We start from the raw sequence: 22,946 nt of genomic DNA on the forward strand, positions 1-22,946 counted from the left end.
TAAGTTATTATCAATTAAAGTTACATTTTTTTTTCTCTCTCATCTTTTATCTCTCCTTTCTCTTTTATAATTTTATTTAATTATCAATGAAAATCAATTAATTGGTAATTGAAAATACAAAATTGAAAATTTATATATTTTCGAATTCATGTTTTTCATTGAAATTATGTCGTGGATAATTTTAATTTTTTATTTAGATTTATATTTACATTTATTTATATTTAAATTATATAATACGTATATATATTTATTTAAAATGTTGTTCAATTTTCGTACTAATTGTACAATCGCACGAGTGGACGTATGCTAGTTTCTTTTATAAATAAAGGATAACTAATTTGGTTTTGGCTTCTGTCCATCAAATATTTGGAGCATCCGGGAATTATGATCCTAAAATGGTTGGTCCACATGACTGTTCCTTGCGAGAAAATCGATCAACTGTAAAGTTTTTTATACTAATGTTGGCATAATTTTAGTATTAGGATCGACTTCATTATATTCACTATGTCCCATTATAAGTGGATCAAAATATTTCGATCCGATTTTTTTTTAAAAAAAAGATGTAATTGAATTGAAAGTGATAGGACTTAAACTTTTTTAAGAATTAAAATTTTTTATTTATGAAAACATACCATTTATAATAGAACAATCCAAAATAAAATACATGTCATTATTAATGAGACGGATAAAATGGAACAGAAAATTCGGAAGCAAGCATAAAATAGCAACACAATTAATATGTGTATTCGCTCACTGTAAAAAAAAAAAGCAACAAAAATTGCTTAATTGCCTTTAAATAGGATAAGAAAGCGTTCGTGGTTAGTTTATTATGCTATAATCGTCTAGCATGGTCTGAATTGGGCTAAGTGATGGTAATGGGCCTTGGCCATCCGGAAAAAGAAAATTACTTGGAAGGTGGAATTATTCACAACTGATTTATACTCTCGCTGACGTCACCGTTTCATTACAAATATCTCATTACTTATTCAGAACTAATTTATACTTTTTCCATCTCATTACAAATACTATCTCATTACTTTTAAATACATAAATGAAAAAATATATAGAAAATAGACAAAATAGCTTACTGAAAATTATTTAAATATTAAATATAGAGAGAGAACATATTGTTAAAAAATGAATGAAACATTTATAATGAGACCTCACATTATGAAAAGTAAACATTTGTAATGGGAGAAAAAAAGTATTTCATGAATTGTTCATAACTTGATCCTCAAGAAAAAAATATAATTTTTTAATGTGAAATAACGGCATCTTTGAGTAGATTCCTAGGAATCTCCACGTAAGCTCTTGCACCCCGCCGCATAGGATACAATCTCCCCACCTTTCACCCCAAACTCGGATTTTATTGTTTTCTTGTTAAGAATCCGATCAAAAATCAGAAACAAAACCGAGAAAAAGAGGCTGTTCCACCGCTTCCATCCGCCGCTGCATATCAACATACACGCACTTTGTATTATAGCCACAACCAGTAATTATCATCTATGGGTGGAAAAAGCAGAAAAAAACTTAACAAATCAAGCAGCCGGGGACGAAGGGCTCCCGGTTCTTCTTCCGCCGGCGGGCGTGGCCTCTTCGTGGAAGGTGGATTTTTGTCAGATTGGGGCCCGTTCAATTCGCCTCCTTCTAGAGGTCTCTTTCTCTCACTCAATTATCTCTAGTTTCGACGGAAGAGTGACGATTTCTGTTAGATGCGTCTTATTCTTTTTTCTTGTTTAGGGCGGAAGAGGAATAATGGGGGAAATGGGAATTCGAGATCCGGAAATGGCAAAGGAAGCAATTCTCATTCGAAATCATGGCCGGGTCCGGATCGCAGGAGCGAGACTAATACGAGTAGAAATAATGCTTATGGGTACCAGTATCCACAGGTTTGTAATTATTTGACCATTTGGTGAAGTGAAGTGATTTTTGAGTACGAAGCTTGATGCAAGTTTTGATGAGTATGAATGGAATGACCCAGTTTTGGTAGGAAATGGATGATTTTATACTAGGTACATATTTTGGTTATGTTTGTAAAACTAGGGAGCTGAAATTCTTGTCTATTTAGAAATGTGATTATTATTGTTATTATTAAGAAATATCAAGAAATCTTAAAAAAAAAAAAATAGGAAAGCTGAATCCGTGTTATACTTTTCTGGTTCATAGTTCTCTAGAGGTAGGTTGTGAAAAGATAAAGTTGAATTGTGGTGTTTGTTCAAGAATTTCGCTGAAAAATGTGTTTTTTTTTTGGATGGTGCTTTCCAGGAAAATTCATTTGTAGATGAAGTTGAAAATCAAGACAAGATTTTTGATGCATCAAATCCTTTAGTCTTGATCAGTTCAGAGAAGACTCCTATTGTTGCCTACCTAGATGAGGGACCCGTTAAGGAAACTCCTAGTGTAGAATACATGTATGACTACACAACTAGCTTTACACTTGATGAAAGCTCACACAGAGGGTTGGGGTTTTATGATGAAATGGAAACAACTGTTGATGGTATAGGATCCTCATCCAAAATGGAAGAGAAAGACAGTGATTCTGATAACTTATCTTCATCTGAGGTAGGTGATGTTGATCCTGAGGCTTATCATGGCACAAATTCTGAAATAGGTGAGGATATGATGGCTGAGATGTCTCCAGAGGAAAATTCAGGTTATCTGCTAATTGGAGGCACTAAAATATATACACATGATATCTCGGATGAGGATGATGAGGGTGAAGAAGAAGATGAAGAATCAAGTGATGATGATGCATCAGGATCATCTCTCGATGAAGATGATTCTGGAACTTCTGAGAATGATGATTTGTCATATAGTGGTTCAGACATCGATGATGAGCTTGCTGAAGATTATATTGAAGGAATTGGTGGGTCTGGAAAATTCATCAATGTGGATCAGCTGACGGGGCAAATTTTTGATGTGTCTGATGGGAGCAGTTCTGAAAACAGCTTTGATGAAACTCTGCAGAAGTTGGGTGGGATTGATCTTCAAGAGGCGTCAAGGGAGTATGGCATGCAAAAGCCTGAACAAGGAAGAAAATATCAATCAGCAAAAACAAAATCAACTTCTGTTAAATATTCCCAGCCATCTGCTGCAGACGACCTATTGTTTATTAAAGATATTAGAGCTGTTTCTGGAAAGAAAAAACATGTTGCTCGAGCTCTGCAGACATGGCCTTCTGAGGCTCGCAAGAGCAAAAAACATAGGAGATTGCCGGGTAAAGGGCTTTTTGTCGCCTCTATTGTTTTTAAAAGATTATTTCAGAGTTGAATTGATTGGAATGCTGGCATTTAGTATGTTGCTTTAAGGGAGTCCTTGTATATAAGTCATTTTTGGTCTCTCAATCTGTTTTCACTACTTAATGGTTGAGTTTTGGTAAATCAAAATACTGCCTTTCAAGTTATATTTTGCTTTTACAGAGTCTCATTTGGGTATTATGTTTTCGGAATTTACTTATAACTTTTTCTTCATGTGGGTAAATTTTCTTTACTTACTGAATGCACTGGTGTGCATGCATTCGATTTCAGGAGAAAAAAAGAAACAACGTAAGGAAACGATTGCAGCAAAGCGTCGCGACCGACTGATGAGCCGTGGTGTAGATCTTCAGAAGATAAATTTGGTTAGACCAAACTAATGTGCAGCTAAATGCTAAATGTGGAACCTTGAGTATTGAGTGCTTTTTCATAAATTGAATTTGATTGTTTTATCTAGCCCCTTTTCTTATAATTGTTTAAGTTTATATTATTTTCTTTATCTCCTATTGGCAATCAAGCTGTACAAATCAACTCTTGACAAACACCATCGTGCTTTATTTGTTGCAGAAAATGCAACAGATGGTTCTTAATGGTGGAGATATGCTATCCTTCATGCCAATGTACCCACGTGATTGTTCTCAGGTGTGGTCTTTTGCTCTGAAGCTGGTGACCTCTTGCGACATGTTCATGTTCAAGATTGTATATTTAATAGAACCCCCCCCCCCCCCCTTTGCCTTATTTTCCTTCTGTTATGTGACATATGCTTATTAAGCTGATAAGCTGCTATGTTTTGATCTTGCAAAAATTAGGCTTGCAAAAATTATTACACTATGCATCTCATTTGCTAACATTTTAAGTGAGCAGATCAGAATTTTTTCCGTCAAGGCGCAAAACAGAATTTTGATTGATGTTCCTCTTTTTTTGTAATTTATGAAAATTTTACAAGGAGTCTCAGTTATCCTTTTTAGAATATTTTCTCTATAACAGATGACAATGTGCAACTTGGAGCCATATCTTAGTATTGGTTCTAATTGTATCTAATACTCCCTCCGTCCTCCTAAAATGTATCCAATTTGCCATTTTCGTCCGTCCGTCATAAAATATATCTAGTCTATTTTTGGTAGGTTTTTTACTCACAATAAAGTGGAACCCTTACTCCATTCACAACACATTCAACTACTTTATTAAAACCCGTGCCATTTAGAAATGGATACTTTTTATAAGGACGGAGGGAGTATCATTTTTGGCTACTTCTATGTAATCTCTGGTTTTGGCTTCATAGGTTCGTAGATTAGCTGCAATCTATCGCTTGCGAAGTGGGTGCCAAGGATCCGGCAAGAAGAGGTAAACCGTGTTATGTTTCATATATGTTCCCCATTTACAGAAGCTAGAAATTTTATTCCATGGGGGTAATGGATAATCCCCATTACCCTTGTAGTGCATATTGCATAATAATCTGTAATTAATTTGGCTAATATATGGTATTTGCAAGTCATAATGTTACTGACTTTTGAGTTCTTACCGGATCAAACTTTTTGACTTTATAGTGTTTTGCTTGTATCTAGAAAGGTAATTTTGCCAATTTTCTCGTATCTACCATGTTTCCGTAGCACATTTGTAATAGTCTGACAACAAAGGGGATTTTATGATGTTATAGAATCACACGAACAGCTCTGCATCTCTTTCTCGTTTAAAATTGGGGTTTCTGCAAAATGTTGGTACTGTATCATAAATTAAACGTGGTGGTTCTTTCTCAGGTTTGTGACTGTGTTACGTACACAGCACACATCAATGCCATCATCCAATGATAAAATTCGCCTGGAGAAGGTATTGGGGGCAAACGTCTTTGTTCTTAGCGACTTGTCTCCTTTTCTATTCAGTGTCTCCAATTCTTTAGGGTCTCAGTAAACCTGTAACACTTAAACAAGTAATTGCTTTCTGAATTTCAGCTGATAGGAGCTGATGATGACGAAGCTGATTTCTCGGTTGTTGGTGGTAAGCCTGTCAAGGGACATACATCCGCTGCAAAGAAGAACGCCAGAGTTGGCATTTCCATCCCTGCGGGCTCACAAACTTCCCGGAGAAAACCAAGCAAAAACTCAGCTACCTTCCTCGATAGCAAGGATGGAAAAAGGAACAAGACAGGTAAAACAGGCTCTTATTCCGCCCAGCCCCTTTCTTTCGTCTCTAGTGGTGTCATGAACACCGATATACTTGAGCTGAAAGCCACTGAATCAAGCGAAACAAAAGACAAAGCTGTGTCCAACTCAGTAGAATACGGTGCATTTGAGATTCACACCACTGGGTTTGGCTCGAAAATGTTGGCTAAGATGGGATATGTGGGAGGCAACGGCCTAGGTAAGGACGGTCAAGGAATTGCACAGCCCATTGAAGTGTCTCAGAGGCCTAAATCACTTGGATTGGGCGCGGAGGTTCCTGAAACTAGCGTTAAATCTCCAACCACAGCACCTCAGACCAAATCAGCTGGGCGTGGTGGTGCCAGGTCTTCTGAAACCAATCGTAAAGCAGTGAAGATTAAGGAGAGAAATCAGCAGGAGAGTAAGATGGGTTCGTTTGAGAAGCATACGAAGGGATTTGGGTCGAAAATGATGGCGAGGATGGGTTTCGTGGAAGGCATGGGACTGGGCAGGGACGCTCAAGGGATTGTCGATCCTTTGAGTGCAGTCAGGCGCCCACGATCAATGGGGTTGGGCTGCGCTTCGAGGTGAAAACTCTTTCGTCGCTATTTGTCAAAAGGGGGAAAACCTCCTTCCCTCTCGTCTAATTTAAGCTTGTAGTTCAACTCAAAGCATCACTTCATGCACTGATTATAATTAATAAGACCATGAATTATAGAATGTACTTTGTAACAGAACAACAACCAAGGAAGAAGGGATTAGGGCAAACTAATGACTATGATGTTTCTTTAGTTTTATTCTTTTCTTGTGGATTTTATTCTCTTTAATCGGCCTGCATGGCTTGGTTGAAATTGGTAGCTGGAGCATACAAGATGCTAAATTGTTGGAAGAACTTGCATTAATTTTTTTTCCAACTAATCGAAACGCTAAAAAAGAAAATCATGAATGCTTAATCTGAAAGTGTCTGGAAATATGTCGATTATTATTTTGAACTCAAAAATGGATGAAAAAAGTGTATCGATTACTGCTAACTTGTGTTCAGCATAATCAAGTTTCAGTAGTTTTATCTTTGACAATGCACATGCAACTCTTCCCTCTAAAGGGGGAAAAAAAAAAAACTTATGCAACAGTATTATATAATCATTGTATGTCATCAACGTTAATTATCATTAGTGAAAACTCCAAGACAAATTAGCTGAAATTAACAACACCACTCGAATTTTGAAATTCTTTAGAACTAAAAACATCACTCTCTTTAAAGTCTCAACTGCAAAACTAAAAACGCTATTAATTTCTCAATACTACATTTATCCGACCCTTACTCAAAACAGTTGGATGTTAAAAAAAAAAAAAAAAAAAAAGACACCATGCACGGACGCTAAAATAGATAGAGATACACACTGTGTATAGCTTTCCGTTGTCTCCTCTCTCATTTCCCATCCAAATTCACACCCTTGTCTGCCACTGCTGATATCCTTACACGACGAGAATCAGAATCAGAATCAGAATCAGGTTAGATTTGTGGTGTATGCATGCCGATATACGCATTCAATACATTGCATTTTCCCACGTTGCATTATCCGTACGATTTCACGCACTTTGATCCGATCTACTCCATCAAGATTCGTTAAAAACATCTGCATTTTGTGTAAGATCTTGTTACAAGCAGAATTCATTAGCTTTCTTGAAGAAAAAGCAGAGAAAGATGGAATCTTTACACAAATTGAAGATAGTAGCGATGCTTAGTTTGATAGCGTTTTCCCAATTAGGGCAAGGGTTTTATCTCCCCGGTAGCTACCCTCACAAGTATGGGATTGGGGATTATTTGAACATGAAGGTGAATTCTTTAACTTCAATCGACACAGAAATCCCATTCAGTTATTATAGTTTGCCATTCTGCCACCCAAAGGAGGGCATCAAGGATAGTGCAGAGAATCTCGGTGAGCTCCTTATGGGAGATAGGATAGATAATTCTCCCTATAGGTTTAAGATGTATACAAATGAGACAGACATATTTCTGTGCCAAACAAAGCCTTTGTCAGGCCATGAATTCACCCTTTTGAAGAAGAGGATTGATGAAATGTACCAAGTGAATGTGATTCTTGACAACCTCCCTGCAATTAGGTATACTAAGAAGGATGGTTTCATGATGTGGTGGACGGGTTATCCAGGTTGGCGTCAAGGTGCAGGACACGTACTACGCGTTCAATCACCTAAAGTTCACGGTTCTTGTCCATAAGTACGAGGAGACTAACGTGGCTCGTGTCATGGGCACTGGTGATGCGGTGGAGGTGATCTCCACCGTGGAGAACGAGGGAGCGGATGCACCTGGTTACATGGTCGTTGGTTTTGAGGTGGTGCCCTGTAGTTTCCAGCACAATGCTGAGAGTTTGAAGAAGTTGAGAATGTATGAGAGGTATCCATCCTCGATCAGCTGTGATCCGGGGACAGTAGCCATGGCGATCAAGGAGAATGAACCGGTAGCTTTCACATACGAGGTGTCATTCTTGGAGAGGGACATCAAGTGGCCAGTCAAGGTGGGATGCATATCTGAAGATGGAGGGAGCTAAGGTGCATTGGTTCTCAATCCTCAACTCTCTAATGGTGATCAGCTTCTTGGCTGGGATTGTGCTCGTGATATTTGTGAGGACCGTGAGGAGGGACCTGAGCCGGTACGAGGAGGTGGACAAGGAAGCTCAAGCACATATGAACGAGGAGCTGTCCGGGTGGAAGCTCGTGGTGGGGGATGTCTTCCGCGCACCTACTAATCCGTGCCTCCTCTGTGTGATGGTCGGAGAGGGAGTGCAGATTCTTGGAATGGCGTTTGTGACAATCTTGTTTGCTGCATTAGGGCTTCATGTCCCCTGCCTCTCGAGGGACTTTGATCAGTGGCATGATTTTCTTGTACATGATCCTTGGTGTGGCTGCTGGTTATGTTGCAGTTCGACTGTGGAGAACTATCATGTGTGGGGACGACGAGGGGTGGATGTCGTTGTCGTGGAAAGTCGCCTGTTTCTTCCCGGGCATCTCATTCCTGATCCTCAGCATTTTGAACGTGCTGCTATGGGGAAGTGAGAGCACAGGGGCTATTCCCTTTGCATTGTTTGTTGCTCTGGTTGTGGTGTGGTTCTGCATCACGGTGCCACTCACCGCAGTTGGTGGCTACTACGGTGCAAAGGCACGACACGTGGAGTATCCCGGTGAGGACCAACCAAATCCGGCGGGAGATCCCATCTCAGAGGTACCCCTCGTGGGCTCTGGTGGTGGGGGCCGGCACGCTCCCGTTTGGGACGCTCTTCATAGAGCTGTTCTTCATCATGTCGTGCCTGTGGATGGGGAGAGTGTACTACGTGTTCGGCTTCCTGCTGATCGTGGCGATGCTCGTGGTGGTGGTGTGCGCGGAGGTGTCCTTGGTCCTCACCTACATGCATCTGTGCGTGGAGGACTGGAGATGGTGGTGGAAGTCCTTCTTCGCCTCCGCCTCTGTTTCCATATACATCTTCTGCTACTCTCTCCATTACCTCGTCTTCGACCTCAACACGTTGAGTGGGCCCGTCTCCGCCACCCTCTACCTCGGATACTCGCTCTTGATGGCCCTCGCCGTCATGCTTGCAACCGGCACCGTTGGCTTCCTGTCTTCCTTCTGCTTCGTGCATTACCTCTTTTCCTCGCTCAAGCTCGACTGACATCAACCCTTCTTCTTACATAACCATCTTTTTCTTAATGTGTTTGATGCTTCTCTGTAATAAATGGAATGTATTGAGTTAAGCTTCGACTAAATGCTTCTACCTCAAGTTAATATCTTTGGGAGTTTTGGGAAACAATAATGCTTTCTGTATGTAGTGTATCATTAATCAAAATTTGTGAAATCATAGACAGCCAGCCTGTCATTCGACTAAATTAATTTATCAGATAGTGTGATGATTAATGGATTATGGCATGTCCAGTTCTATTATCGAGTACTGGATATGCTATGTTATTACAATGTCTCATAATTGACACTATAATATTCTTGAATGCTTTCAGCAGCAGAGATATAGCTGAAATATTCTTGAATGCTTTCAACAGCAGAGATATAGCTGTTATGCAGTTAGCTCGGCTTTTCCTAAACATAACATAACATAACATAACATATAGTATATCACAAAACTGGCCCATTTGGAGTCTGGACAACTTAAAAGTATTATCCAAAGGGAGTTGAAATAATTGAACAATAATGGCTTTGATATGAGAATGAAAATAAAAAAGGATAAGCAAAAAGAAAAAAAGTTGGTAGAACATTCTAATGAGCACTTGATATTAACCAAAAAAGTTGGTAGAACATTTCTTTTTGTATTCACACTTGTTGGTTATTAAATAAAATAAAATTTCTCCAGAATGTACTTTTTTTTTGAGAAAATCTCCAGAATGTACTTGATCAGTCTTTGCAATTTTTTCATTTAGTTTACCTAGAATGTGCATTTATCGGTTACTAAATGAAACAAAATTCATACGAATCGCACCTGCATGCGGTTGGCTGGTTTCATTATTTCACATTTTAAACGTCAAAATATACAAGTAATCTCGTTTTTTCGTTAAAGTAAATAACACGACAAAGAAAAAAAAAGTGTCAGATTTACAAAATATAGTACTACTTCTTGAGTCCTTCCGTTCCACTATAAGTGACTCAAAACTTTTCAACATGAAAATTAAGAAAAATGTATAAATAAATTAAAAGTGGTAGGATCTACACTATTTTAATGGTTCAATTTTTTCATTTATGGAAACAAGGTACTTATAGTGGAGCGTCCCAAAATGAAATACATGTCACTTATAGTGGGACGGAGAGAGTATATATTTGTGGAAGTTCTTAATCTCTTAGTCTTTCACATTAATTTATATTATGTCAAAAATTTGTTTGAGATCATTTCACTAATTAGGATTACTAATCTGTACCAAAATCCAAATTTATACCCAGTATTTTATAAATAATTTCAGATATAAATATCATTTTACAATTTTTTTTTTTCATGATACGATTAGAAATCTAATACTACTACTATTATATATCCTTTAAAAATAAAGAAAAAAACTTACAGTTAGCTCACCTAAAAAGGAGGGAGATATATTAAGGAGAGCCGTGAAGGAAACATTTGTTATTTCTTTCCATCTAATAAGTAATACTATGATGATAGAATTTAATTGCCTCAAAAAAAAATTAATTGCCTCGACGGCTCGACCCAAATTTTAGTAGGTTTGAATTTCAGCAGACGTAAGTTGCTACGTACTTGTACAAATACAATCTCAATAATGCAGCTCATAAGAAAAGAGATTATATTGTTCAACTTCCCTTGGAATTTAAAATTAATTATTTGGTTGTATTATTGGACATCTCATAATCTGATACAGAATTGAATCTTAAAAAAGTTCAAATCTTTTAGATTATAACTAAGGTTCTATAACTGCTGGAATCAATTAAAGTGTTCTTACAATAAAAATAACAGGTCGAACAAGAACGACAAAAAGAGAAAACAAAACAATAGATATCCGTAAGAGTAAAATTTTGAAGTAGCCAAAATGAAGCATAAAACACAATTTATGGCAACACATTGAAAAAACACAAATTTTGGCAATTTTTATTGATTTGGACGTTTTTACCCTTAATGAGGCGGACCGGGTAGGATCAGGCACGCGGGTCGCGTGCCGGGTCGGGTTAGGCACTTATGGCATTATTAGTGCCATAAGTGCCAAGATTTTACTTTGGTTTTATTTTGGATTTCCGTTGGCACTTATGGCACTATTAGTGCCATAAGTGCCAACGGAAATCCAAAATAAAACCAAGTAAAATAATCATTTTGGGCACTTATGGCACTAATAGTGTCATACGTGCAACACAAATACATAAACAACAACATCATTTAAACCCTAAATGGAACATCTAAACCCTAAATGGATAATCTAAACCCTAAATGGAACATCTAAACCTCAAATGGATAATCTAAACCCTAAATGGCCGGAATATCTAAACCCTAGGGGGAAGTGTGCACTTATGGCACTTATGACACTAATAGTGCCATAAGTGCCATACGTGCAGCACACAGATCAGATCAGATCTGCCATGACTGAAATCGAAGGAGGCGGAGATCAGATCTGCCGATGGAGGAGGCGGCGCAACGATCAGATCAGATCCACCGCCGCCGCCTCATCAGACCAGATCTGCTGCCGCCGCGCGCTGGAGAGAGAGAGAAGGAGATGAGAAAGAGAGAGGAGAGAGCGACAGCCGCTGGAAAGAGAGAGAGGGAGGATCTCCTCCACCACCGCCGCGAGAGCTCCGACGAATTCTCCAAGCTCGGCGCCGCTGCCGCGCAAGCCGCTGGAGAGAGAAAGAGAGAGGGAGATGAGAAAGAGAGAGGAGCCGCTGGAGCAGAGAGAGGGAGATGAGAAAGAGAGAGGAGCCACTGGAGAGAGAGAGGGGGAGATGAGAAAGAGAGAGGAGATAGAGAGAAGGGTAGAATAGTCATGCCATACAAAAAAGGGAAATTTGCACCAAAATACACAAACTTTGCCGAAAATCCATATTTGACGCGATGTTAGGATTTTACATTTTAATACACCAATTTAAGAAGTTGTTCAATTTTGACAAATTTTTCAATTCCGGCGACCGGCATTCTGACGTGGACGTCGGAATGCCAATGTCGCAGCCACGTCACACACCCACTCTCTCTCACTCTCTACACGTCACCTCCCCCCTCCCCCCGTCGGACCCTCCCCCTCCCCAGAACCGCGTCGCACCACCGCCGCCGAGCCCAGCCTCCCGCCGTCAGCCACTTTCCCCTCCCCAGAACTGCGTCGCACCACCGCCGTCGAGCCCCACAGCCACAAACCCTCCCTCCCGCCGTCAGCCACTTCCCCCTCCCCAGAACAGCGGCGCACCCGCCACCTCCACCAACCAAACCAACCTGATTTCCCACCACCACCGTCGATAGAGAGAGAGTGAGGGAAGGCAACTGGACAGCGGGGCTGTTCGACGGAGAGAGCGATGGCGGCCTCAGCCTTTGAGGTCGACCGACGGTCCAGAGAGGGTGAGGTCGACGGCGGTGGTGGCCGATGGCTGCTGCTGTTCGTCTGTCAAGGAGAAGGGCAGAGGCGAGGATGAGGGAGGCGGCGATGGCGGCGGTCCGGCTGACTGCTGCTGTCGGCTGGAGCAGAGGGGGCGAGTCCGGCGGTAACCTCGCCGGAAATCGTAGGAGAAAGAGGGTTTAGGGATTTAGAGAGAGTGATTTGTGGATTTGGGGATTTTTGTGAGGGAGGAGATAAGGGGGACGAGCGAGAGAGCGAGAGTCGGGGGAATGAAGGAAAGACAGAGAGAGCGGCGGCGGCACTCGCCGGCCGTCTGTCGACGGGAAATTGAGAGAAAAGGGGGAGAGTTTCATGAGTTACTTCATCTGGTTCGGTTTTGAGAATGAAAGAACGGGATTTGAGTGAGTTTGATGAGGGGAAGAAGGTGGTGGTGGCAGCTGGTGGCGATTTCGCCGGGAATGGAAGGCGGCGGCGCCGGCAGGAGAGAAGAGGGAAGAGAGGTAGGGAGAAAGAGGGTGGAGGGCGGCGAGAGTGATGAGAGAGAAGGGGGAAGGTGACGTGTATAGAGAGAGAGAGAGAGTGGGGTGTGAGAGAGAGAGAGTGGAGTGTGTGTGTGTGTGTGTGACGTGGTGATGATGTGGCATTCTGGCGTCCACGTCAGAATGCCGGTCGCCGGAATTGAAAAATGTGTCAAAATTGAACAACTTCTTAAATTGGTGTATTAAAATGTAAAATCCTAACATCGCGTCAAATATGGATTTTCGGCAAAGTTTGTGTATTTTGGTGCAAATTTCCCTACAAAAAATGGCCAAAATTTATGTTTTTTCAAATGGTGGACAAAATTTGATGTTGTATGTTGAATAGGGTCATTTGGCCCTATTGTTTCTATCGCTAATTTCAGGACAGTTAAGTATAGCTAATTAGTATTAAATTAATATTTAATACTACTAATTACAATTTTTCACACGTCACGCAAGTTTTTGCCAAATTCTTTGTTTTTTAGAATATATTTTGCCAAATTCTAATATCTTTAGATTAAGCGTGTAATCAAGATTAATGTTATAAACCCCCTAACTCTCAATCTACCAACAACTTAATTGTGAAATAAAATACTACTACTATCGGATGAGATCCAGTGTCGCACAATCTTATGTGTGCCACTGTGTCTCATGCTTGTATCTATTATTTTAAAAATATTTTTTATAAATAAAATTTATTATAATACTATGAATTATATTTAATATTTATTTCAAAAAATTAATTTTTTTAAAAGTATATACCATCACTTTGAATTTATAATGAAAGCGAAATTAAATGATAAAAAATAATTATATACCTTAGATTGATGGAATAAACCCTAGTTAATAACCACAAAATTAAACTAAAGCATATAAAATTGAAATTGAAGAAAATATATATAAGAAATTAAACAAAATTGAAAGTGGAAAACAAAGTGGAACATAAAATGTGGTACACTGATTCCACTACCACTATATACTCGAATCTAGTTGAAGCTTGTTAATAATTAATAATAATAATAATAATAATAATAATAATAATAATAATAATAAACTAAAAGATGAACACAAAAGAACGATTTCATTTCGACCCCCAAAAGAAATAAAACTTACAAATACTTCTTTTAACATTTGAATCTTTGGAATGATAGGACAGTTGTGGGCTAGTTACAACTCATTCAGTCATTCTTGGCACGCACTCTAATCATAGATGCGGTTTTGAATTAGAATAATGACAAACTATTCTTAAGAATTTATATTTTTGTCACATTTAAGCTATATTCACATTTTGAAATAGACTCAATAAAGTCTTCAAAATTCAAAGGAATTACTAATATAAAAAGTAAATGATGCTCCAGCACAAAATTATGAGGCGCACTCATATGTCTCCGGATGCATATATTCATTCGGAGTAAATTTTAATTATAAGTAATCAATTTTAATTTGAATGTAGAATAATAAATAAGGGTAAAATAGAGCAATTTTTAGTTATATTATATTTTTCTAAATTTAAATTACATTTGATTTTTACTAAAATAACCATATTTAATATAAGAAGCTAAAATGAGGAACAATAAATAAAGGTAAAATAGAACAATTATATACTATAAGTTATATAAAAAATATATTAATTATATTTTTTTTAATATATGCGAAAATGCAATGTGAACTATAAAGTGGAACGGGTGAAGTAACAAACTTTAATTATGAATTAATAAATTCTAATAAAAAATGATACTAATCTCTAATTAAAATCACAATTAATATTAATTAAATAATACCTAAATATGGGCTGCCGAACAGAAAATTCCGCCAAATATCAAATATTATCATTATGATGAATTAAGCAATGGGTTGTTTGCTTATTTGGGTAAATATCACTTTTTGGCCAATTATTTGGGCGTTTTCTAAAAAATATCCCACTCTAAGGGTAATTACAAAATAATACTTATCGTTTTATTTTTTTCTTGTTTATGGCCCGCAAAAATAATCCGACAACCGGTAAATGATGTGCTCCGGCCAATTGCCACGTTGAAAGTACACGTAGATTAAAAACGCATCTCTAGTGTAAAAAACAAAAAAACGTTTTCTTCATTTTAACTTTATTCTAACTCCTCCCTCCTTTCCCATCTCCTCCGCGGCCCCTTCCCCACCGCCATCTACTCCGCCGCACCCCTGCAAAAATGGCGTGTAGTGCCCTGAAAAATCAAGCGTCGATCAAAAGCAGTTTAGGGAAAGTGAAGCTATTGGCGAAGGCACAAGGGCGATGGCGGTTCCTCCATGAATCGATGGAAGAAGACAGCGGCAACATCGGGATGGCGGCGATAGGTGTTGCTCGCCGTTCAGCCCCATGCAAGAAAGATGACAGACCGGCGCGCGGCGGCAGGGGTCATGCTTAGGCTGTTGCTCGTTGGAAATTGAAGAAGAAGAAGGCTAGGAATTTCATAGATTTTCATAAATTGAAAATTTTGTGGGTTCCGTGAGAGGGAGAACGAGATGAGTGATTAAAGGGATCGAGAGTGGGAGAAGGTGAGGAAGAGGCAGGAGGTGGTCGGCGGCGACGGCGGCGTGCTATCCGACCGGAAATTTGAGAAGGAGAAGGAGATGTTTCTTCCTAGTGTGTGTGTGCGCGCGTTTTCTGGCAGCGTCGCGGAGGGATTTAGGGGGGCGATGAGCGGCGGCGGAGGGCGGACTCCAGGGCGGCGATGCGGCGGAGCAGATGTGGGGGAACAAAAAATATCTCAATCATACGAAATCAGATTTTTTCATATATATCATTTAGTTTCGGCTTAATTGTATCAAACAATACACACAACCGAGATGCAACATCCATTTCTCTTGACCCCTAGGTTGTCTGATTACTTAAAGATGAGTTCAAAGTGTTCAAGCTTCCAAGTGGAATGGAGTTTTTCACGATTTTTCCTAAAGACAGCGTCAGAAAGCTTGATATGAAATCACTGTTGGCTTCTGCAAATAGTACCTTGGATGGGTGTTGAGGTAGATTTGAGGGGGGCGGATGTGGGGATCCGACGTCGGCGGGGGTAGTGGTGGTTGCAAGGGGGAAACAAATTGGATTTTTTTTTTAATCCACGTATACTATCAACGTGGCAATTGGCCGGAACACATCATTTACCGATTGTCGGATTATTTTTGCGGGCCATTGACTCAACTAGAAACACCTCTAGATTGACTTGCAATAGGACAAGGACATCCTAGTGATGGTAAGTTGACCCAGTGTCATCTCTCAAGGAAAGTCTTAAAGGGCTTTTATTGTATCGCAGGAAAAACAGTAAAAGAAAGCAGTAAAGGTTTTGATTTAAAAAGGTAACTTAAACTTAAATGTAAATTGAACTTAAACTTAACCTAGGCAATAATTTAAACAACTCGAATTAAACCTAACTTAAGAAATTAAATACTTGTAAATTTAAAGACTTCTAATCTAGGCATGAAACTAAAGTGCATAATTGAAATTGCATAATTGAAAAGAAAACATAAACAATAACGAAAAGCATAAACATGATTAAACGAAAATAACTTGAATTGAAATATGAAATACCGTAATTGTCTTGAACGTGTAATTGTGTCACTCAATCACAATCCAAGAAACTAAACTAAAACGAAATTGAAATCTAACTTAGAACAATAAAAACTCAAAACTATGAACAACTATGAAAGCAAGTAAATCCTAAGCTTCGGATGCCAACAGATCTCAAGAATGGCGTCTAAAACTAGGGCAAAAGGTTCTCTTTACAATGAAAACTATGGCCCTATTTATAGACTTCAACTCCTTCTGGATCACCATGGAAATTACCATGCAAAGCCGGACTCTAAAAGGAATAGAATCGTAGATGATAAGGTAACTCCAGCTATGACGCGCTCAGCAAGTAATCTCCACTCGGGCGGAAATCGCGGTTCTCGCCAGAGGAATGGTTATCGCCAGAGGAACGGATGACTTCTCTGATCTTATCAGCGGAATGGGTTCCGCTCTGGTATTGATTCCTCTGACGTATCTCTACCCTCTGGCATATTGACTCCTCTGCGCCTTGATTCCTCTGGCGCTTCCTCCGCTCTGGCGGGTGATTTCTCTGGCATGTCCACGCTCGCCTCGATTCCTCTGACTTTGTGACTTCTCTGACTTTGTGACTTCTCTGGCGCTTCTCTGGCACGACTTCTCTGGTCTGGCGTTTTTCTCTCCTCTGGCGGTCGACTCCTCTGGCGTGTATGCTGCTCTGGAGATTTCGGCTCTGGTCTGGAGATTTCGGCTCTGGCAGTGCATTTCTCTGCTCTGGAGACAGAGCTATGCTAAGAATGGCATTTTTAGCCAAAATTCTCCAAAATTGTATTCTTCCATCTATAAAACCTAAATCTCCTGCAAAGCATAAAACACACCATAAAACGCACCAATTTCTAGAAGATTTAGCTTAAAGTAAGCACATTCAAACCCCTAAAATTAGAACAATTAGGCATAAATCAACCCCCCCCACACTTAGCCTTTTGCTTGTCCTCAAGCAAAATCCGTATGAAGCCTAGGAAGAGATTGATTTCAACAATGCTAATTTCCATCCAAACATTCTCAAAGTGAATTCAAAATTTTACAATCAATACATATCTCTCGATCATGCAAGTAACTCAAAGTTTAAGAAGCAACAAAAGAGTAATGTAAGCAATTCGATCAGACCCAATTCTCCGCTAGAAGTGAATTCCCTAATGTGATCGCCTTTATAATCAATATCACCATTTTTCACACTTTGTGTGCTTGAGATTTTCGACAGTTGAGCCATAATTCGCGAAATAAAAACCATTTGGATGTAATCCAAAGTCTTTTCACGTGGTTTCCCATGCTCATAGTTAGACTAGAGGAGCAGAGACTCAGAGCTGTCACGTTTTAGAACAGGCCAGATGTTTCAGAGCTGGCAATTTTGAGGTTGGCAATTCGTCCAACATTTTTCACATTTCACAGATAAGATACGATCGTAGGCAATCACAATGACAACACTCCTTCTAGCATCTACCGGACAAATCACGTTTTACTTATTTACAATCATGTTGCAACAAAACTCAAATTCTTTGCACAATCAAGAAACATATATCAAGAGTAAAACAAGAATAACCACCATTCATTCACAAACCCGAAACTCGCATCGAAAACCATCTACTCTTCCACAAATTCATATAAATTAGCAAGATTCGAGACCAAAAACTAAGCATAGAAAAATCAATTTTGCCCAATTGACAATATATACACAATAAAACACCCCCCCACACTTAAAGCATGCCATGTCCTCAGGGCACAAAAGAAATAAGAATAGAGTTGAGAAAACGTCCCTGATTATCGGCATTGAGAAACTGAAGCATCGTGCGAGGTGGTGAATAGGGGGATTTACGGTCTGTGCAGAGCAGAGAGTTGCCACGTTGAGAGAAGTGCGGCGCGGAAAAGTGCAGAGACGCGCTGGCGAGGCTGTAGTGGTGATAAAGTGCAACGCGGAGAAAAAATGCCATAGTATCCGCAAAGCAACCGAAACCTAGGAAAAACACGAAACAAACAACGGAAAACAAACAAAAACACACGAAAAACAACAACTAAAAACAAACCAACGGTGGGTTGCCTCCCACCAAGCGCTAGAGTTAGAGTCTCCAGCCCGACTTAGAGGATCCCTTAACCAAAATCGCTATGAAACATCAGCTGACTTAGTCCTCGTGAAAGCACATCATCCTCCAGTTCAGCTGCGGGTCCTTTTAGTGAGCAAGCAGAGCTCATCACATTCATCATTCTCTCAAACCAAGAGCTAGGTCGAGATCTCTCCTCTTTCTTTTCCTCCAAGGCCCGTGCACTCTGCACTCTTAGCACGGCATTATCCTTGCACGGCAGCACATCAGCCCGTTCTTCCTCAACGGTTGCATCCTCTTCCACGGTAGTTGGTACCTCATGAACGACATTAACGTCGAGTGGAAGCTTGGCCAAAAATTGATCTTCAATGGCCTCCTCATCCTGCAATTTATCAAGAAAATTTTGTATAATTTTGTCCTCTTCCGGGCTGGTGCACATCAGCTTCTCCTTAGCAAAATTCTGGCGCATGCTGTTCTGAGCTGTTCGAAGAATTTCTGCTCTGTCCTCCAGCGGCAGAGCTGGTATAGTCAGCGCTGGCGGAATCGGCATGGATGGAGTAAGACAGTTAGCTCTGAAAATTTCTACTTCTTCCTCCTGGTTAGCAATCTCAACAAGAGAACAAATATGCATAGAAGAGTTAGAAATAACAGGCTTTTTATTAAAAACGGAGAATGTTACTGATCTACCAGACCCGGCCATGCTCAAAGTTCCAGAACCCACATCAATGCGCGTCTGGGTAGTAGCCATAAAAGGCCGACCAAGTAGAACAAGTTGCCCATTCTTGCCTATAATGCCATGTCCTGCCTCGAGCACCACGAAATCGGCTAGCACCGTGATTCCTCTCACCATGACTTCAACATCTTTTAAAATACCACGAGTGCTACAATATGCCCCATCAGCTAGTTGAAGTCTTATTTTTGTGCTTTTAAGCTCCTCTTCCTTCCTGCCCAACTTCTGAAAAATAGCATACGGCATCAAATTGACTGCCGCACCCAAGTCTAACATGCCTGTGAATTCTCCAGCTCGACCAAAACCAATACCAATAATGAAACTCCCTGGATCTTCTTTCTTTGGCAATGGTTGGGTTGGATCAACAATTGATGGTGGCAGAGGCGGGCTGGGCTTCGGTGGTTGATATGGCGTACTTGATTTGTGAAGTTTCTGCTCTGGCCTTATCAACTCCGGCGCTCTCCTCTGCTCTGTCATCCTTCTCCTCTGCTCTGGCTGCCAAGCCAGTGCTGGCTCTCTCCTCTGCTCTGGCTGCCAAGCCAGAGCTGGCAGCCTAGTTTGCTCTGGCATCCTCGCCAGAGCTAGCGCTTGATGAGTTTGGCTCTGCTGCTGTTGTAGCTGGTCCAGCGCGCCCGACAGTTGTCCCACAGTTGTCTCGAGGCGTTTGATAGTGGCAGCCTGCGACTCCATACTTTGCTTGGTCATCTCAAAATTTTGCTTACTAACCTCCATAAAAGCCTGCATAGTCTCTTCCAAGGACTGTTTTTGAGGAGGCATTGGCCGTTGTGGAGCATTCTGGAATTGTTGAGCAGGCTGAAAATTCCTTTGGTGTTGACCTCTCCATCCACCATTGCTTTGAGTACAATTTATGCTCTGCGCAGGGACAGGTGCAGCTTCCGTATGGCTCATCTTGAGCTGCTGTACTTCGCGCATGATTGAGGCCAATTGTTTCTGCATCTCAAACTGGTTCGTCACAGCGCTGGCCTCAACTCTCTTTCCACGCACCGACTTTTGTTGAGAGCTCTCCGCTAATGTTTTGAATATTTCCTTAAGCTCTGCCACAGTCTTCCGAGCTATGTTCCCTCCTGCAGTGCTATCCACCATAAATTGGGTATTTTGCACTAACCCGTCGTAGAAAAATTGCATCAACATCACGTTGGGAAATTGATGTTGCGGGCACTGGCGGAGAAGTTCTTGGAATCTTTCCCAAGCTTCATGAAAGGGCTCGTCCATTCCTTGGGTGAATTCCATGATTTGCGACCTTAGCTCCTGAGTCTTGTGGCTGGGATAGTATTTTAGCATGAATTTCTCACAAGCTTCTCCCCAAGTGGTGATAGAGTTGGGCGGCAGAGTTAGCATCCAAGTTCTCGCCCGATCTTTAAGTGCATAGGGAAAGCACTTGAGCTTGAGTTGATCCTCAGTGAGAGTAAGCAGAGGAATCGTTTGCACTTGGGTGCAAAAATCTCGGATGAATTGCAGCGCATCCTCGCTTGGCATCCCGTGGAACACCGGCAGCAAATTCGAGTCATTTGGTTTGAGATTGTAGTTTCTCACAGCAGTGGGGAGCACGATTGCCGATGTGTTGGTATCTCCGATTACCGGCCTAGTGAAGTCTCCCATATATTCCTTGTTCTGGGCCATCTCCTTCTTTTCTTCGCTTAAATTCTGCTCAGGGTTGAAATTGGCGGAGCTGGCCTCTTCCTCCTTAGTGTGTTCTGCCGTGGCTGTAGTTTGCTCTGGCTGGTCAGATTCAGAGCTGGCTTCAGAGTGTGCCTCAGAATCAGAGTCAGAGTATAACACGGCTACTCTGGTATGTGTGCGAGTGTTATCTAGCTGGGGGAGTAAGTTTTCTTTTCAGACTACGGCGTCCCTGCATACACAACACTTAACACACGGAGTAAACGCACCGGAGGGAGAGAAAGGTAACAAAAACGAGAAAAACAGAAATTTAAATAAAGCAAGTAAAAACGACACAACTAAAACGCCTAAAACTTTCCCCGGCAACGGCGCCAAAATTTGACTCAACTAGAAACACCTCTAGATTGACTTGCAATAGGACAAGGACATCCTAGTGATGGTAAGTTGACCCAGTGTCATCTCTCAAGGAAAGTCTTAAAGGGCTTTTAATTGTATCGCAGGAAAAACAGTAAAAGAAAGCAGTAAAGGTTTTGATTTAAAAACGTAACTTAAACTTAAATGTAAATTGAACTTAAACTTAACCTAGGCAATAATTTAAACAACTCGAATTAAACCTAACTTAAGAAATTAAATACTTGTAAATTTAAAGACTTCTAATCTAGGCATGAAACTAAAGTGCATAATTGAAATTGCATAATTGAAAAGAAAACATAAACAATAACGAAAAGCATAAACATGATTAAACGAAAATAACTTGAATTGAAATATGAAATACCGTAATTGTCTTGAACGTGTAATTGTGTCACTCAATCACAATCCAAGAAACTAAACTAAAACGAAATTGAAATCTAACTTAGAACAATAAAAACTCAAAACTATGAACAACTATGAAAGCAAGTAAATCCTAAGCTTCGGATGCCAACAGATCTCAAGAATGGCGTCTAAAACTAGGGCAAAAGGTTCTCTTTACAATGAAAACTATGGCCCTATTTATAGACTTCAACTCCTTCTGGATCACCATGGAAATTACCATGCAAAGCCGAACTCTAAAAGGAATAGAATCGTAGATGATAAGGTAACTCCAGCTATGACGCGCTCAGCAAGTAATCTCCACTCGGGCGGAAATCGCGGTTCTCGCCAGAGGAATGGTTATCGCCAGAGGAACGGATGACTTCTCTGATCTTATCAGCGGAATGGGTTCCGCTCTGGTATTGATTCCTCTGACGTATCTCTACCCTCTGGCATATTGACTCCTCTGCGCCTTGATTCCTCTGGCGCTTCCTCCGCTCTGGCGGGTGATTTCTCTGGCATGTCCACGCTCGCCTCGATTCCTCTGACTTTGTGACTTCTCTGACTTTGTGACTTCTCTGGCGCTTCTCTGGCACGACTTCTCTGGTCTGGCGTTTTTCTCTCCTCTGGCGGTCGACTCCTCTGGCGTGTATGCTGGTCTGGAGATTTCGGCTCTGGTCTGGAGATTTCGGCTCTGGCAGTACATTTCTCTGCTCTGGAGACAGAGCTATGCTAAGAATGGCATTTTTAGCCAAAATTCTCCAAAATTGTATTCTTCCATCTATAAAACCTAAATCTCCTGCAAAGCATAAAACACACCATAAAACGCACCAATTTCTAGAAGATTTAGCTTAAAGTAAGCACATTCAAACCCCTAAAATTAGAACAATTAGGCATAAATCAGCCATAAACAAGAAAAAAATGAAATGATAGGTATTATTTTGTAATTACCCTTAGGGTGAGATATTTTTGAGAAAACATTCGATCGATGGGCCAAAAAATAATATTTACCCTACTTATTTTAGGGTAATATTAAACATAGCCCCCATTTTTCTCTATATAACCTTCAATTTAAAATAATAATGAAAATATTATTAAAAGTACTTTTATACCCTTGTAGCCTAAATCCACCTTCTCCTACAATTGCTCAAAACTATCTTCTGCAGCCCCTGCTCTTATCTTTTTGTTCTCTCAATATCACTACCAGCTCGCC

At 40.3% G+C, this 22,946-nt stretch overlaps 1 protein-coding gene and 1 pseudogene across 1 annotated transcript; both read left to right on the forward strand.

The window, feature by feature from the left end:
* Nucleotides 1-1,288: 1,288 nt before the first annotated feature.
* Nucleotides 1,289-6,187, forward strand: LOC130988131 (uncharacterized). The gene is made up of 8 exons (XM_057911906.1): nt 1,289-1,653; nt 1,741-1,889; nt 2,266-3,217; nt 3,528-3,619; nt 3,822-3,896; nt 4,537-4,598; nt 5,012-5,081; nt 5,204-6,187. The coding sequence occupies exons 1-8, from the start codon at nt 1,506-1,508 to the stop codon at nt 5,981-5,983; spliced, it is 2,328 nt and encodes a 775-aa protein (XP_057767889.1). The 5' UTR covers nt 1,289-1,505; the 3' UTR covers nt 5,984-6,187.
* A 559-nt stretch (nt 6,188-6,746) lies between these two features.
* LOC130988133 (transmembrane 9 superfamily member 11-like) lies at nt 6,747-9,196 on the forward strand (annotated as a pseudogene).
* The last annotated feature ends 13,750 nt before the right edge of the window (nt 9,197-22,946 follow it).

Source organism: Salvia miltiorrhiza, chromosome 6 (assembly GCF_028751815.1).
Source record: "Salvia miltiorrhiza cultivar Shanhuang (shh) chromosome 6, IMPLAD_Smil_shh, whole genome shotgun sequence".
Classification (NCBI taxonomy): Eukaryota; Viridiplantae; Streptophyta; class Magnoliopsida; order Lamiales; family Lamiaceae; genus Salvia; species Salvia miltiorrhiza.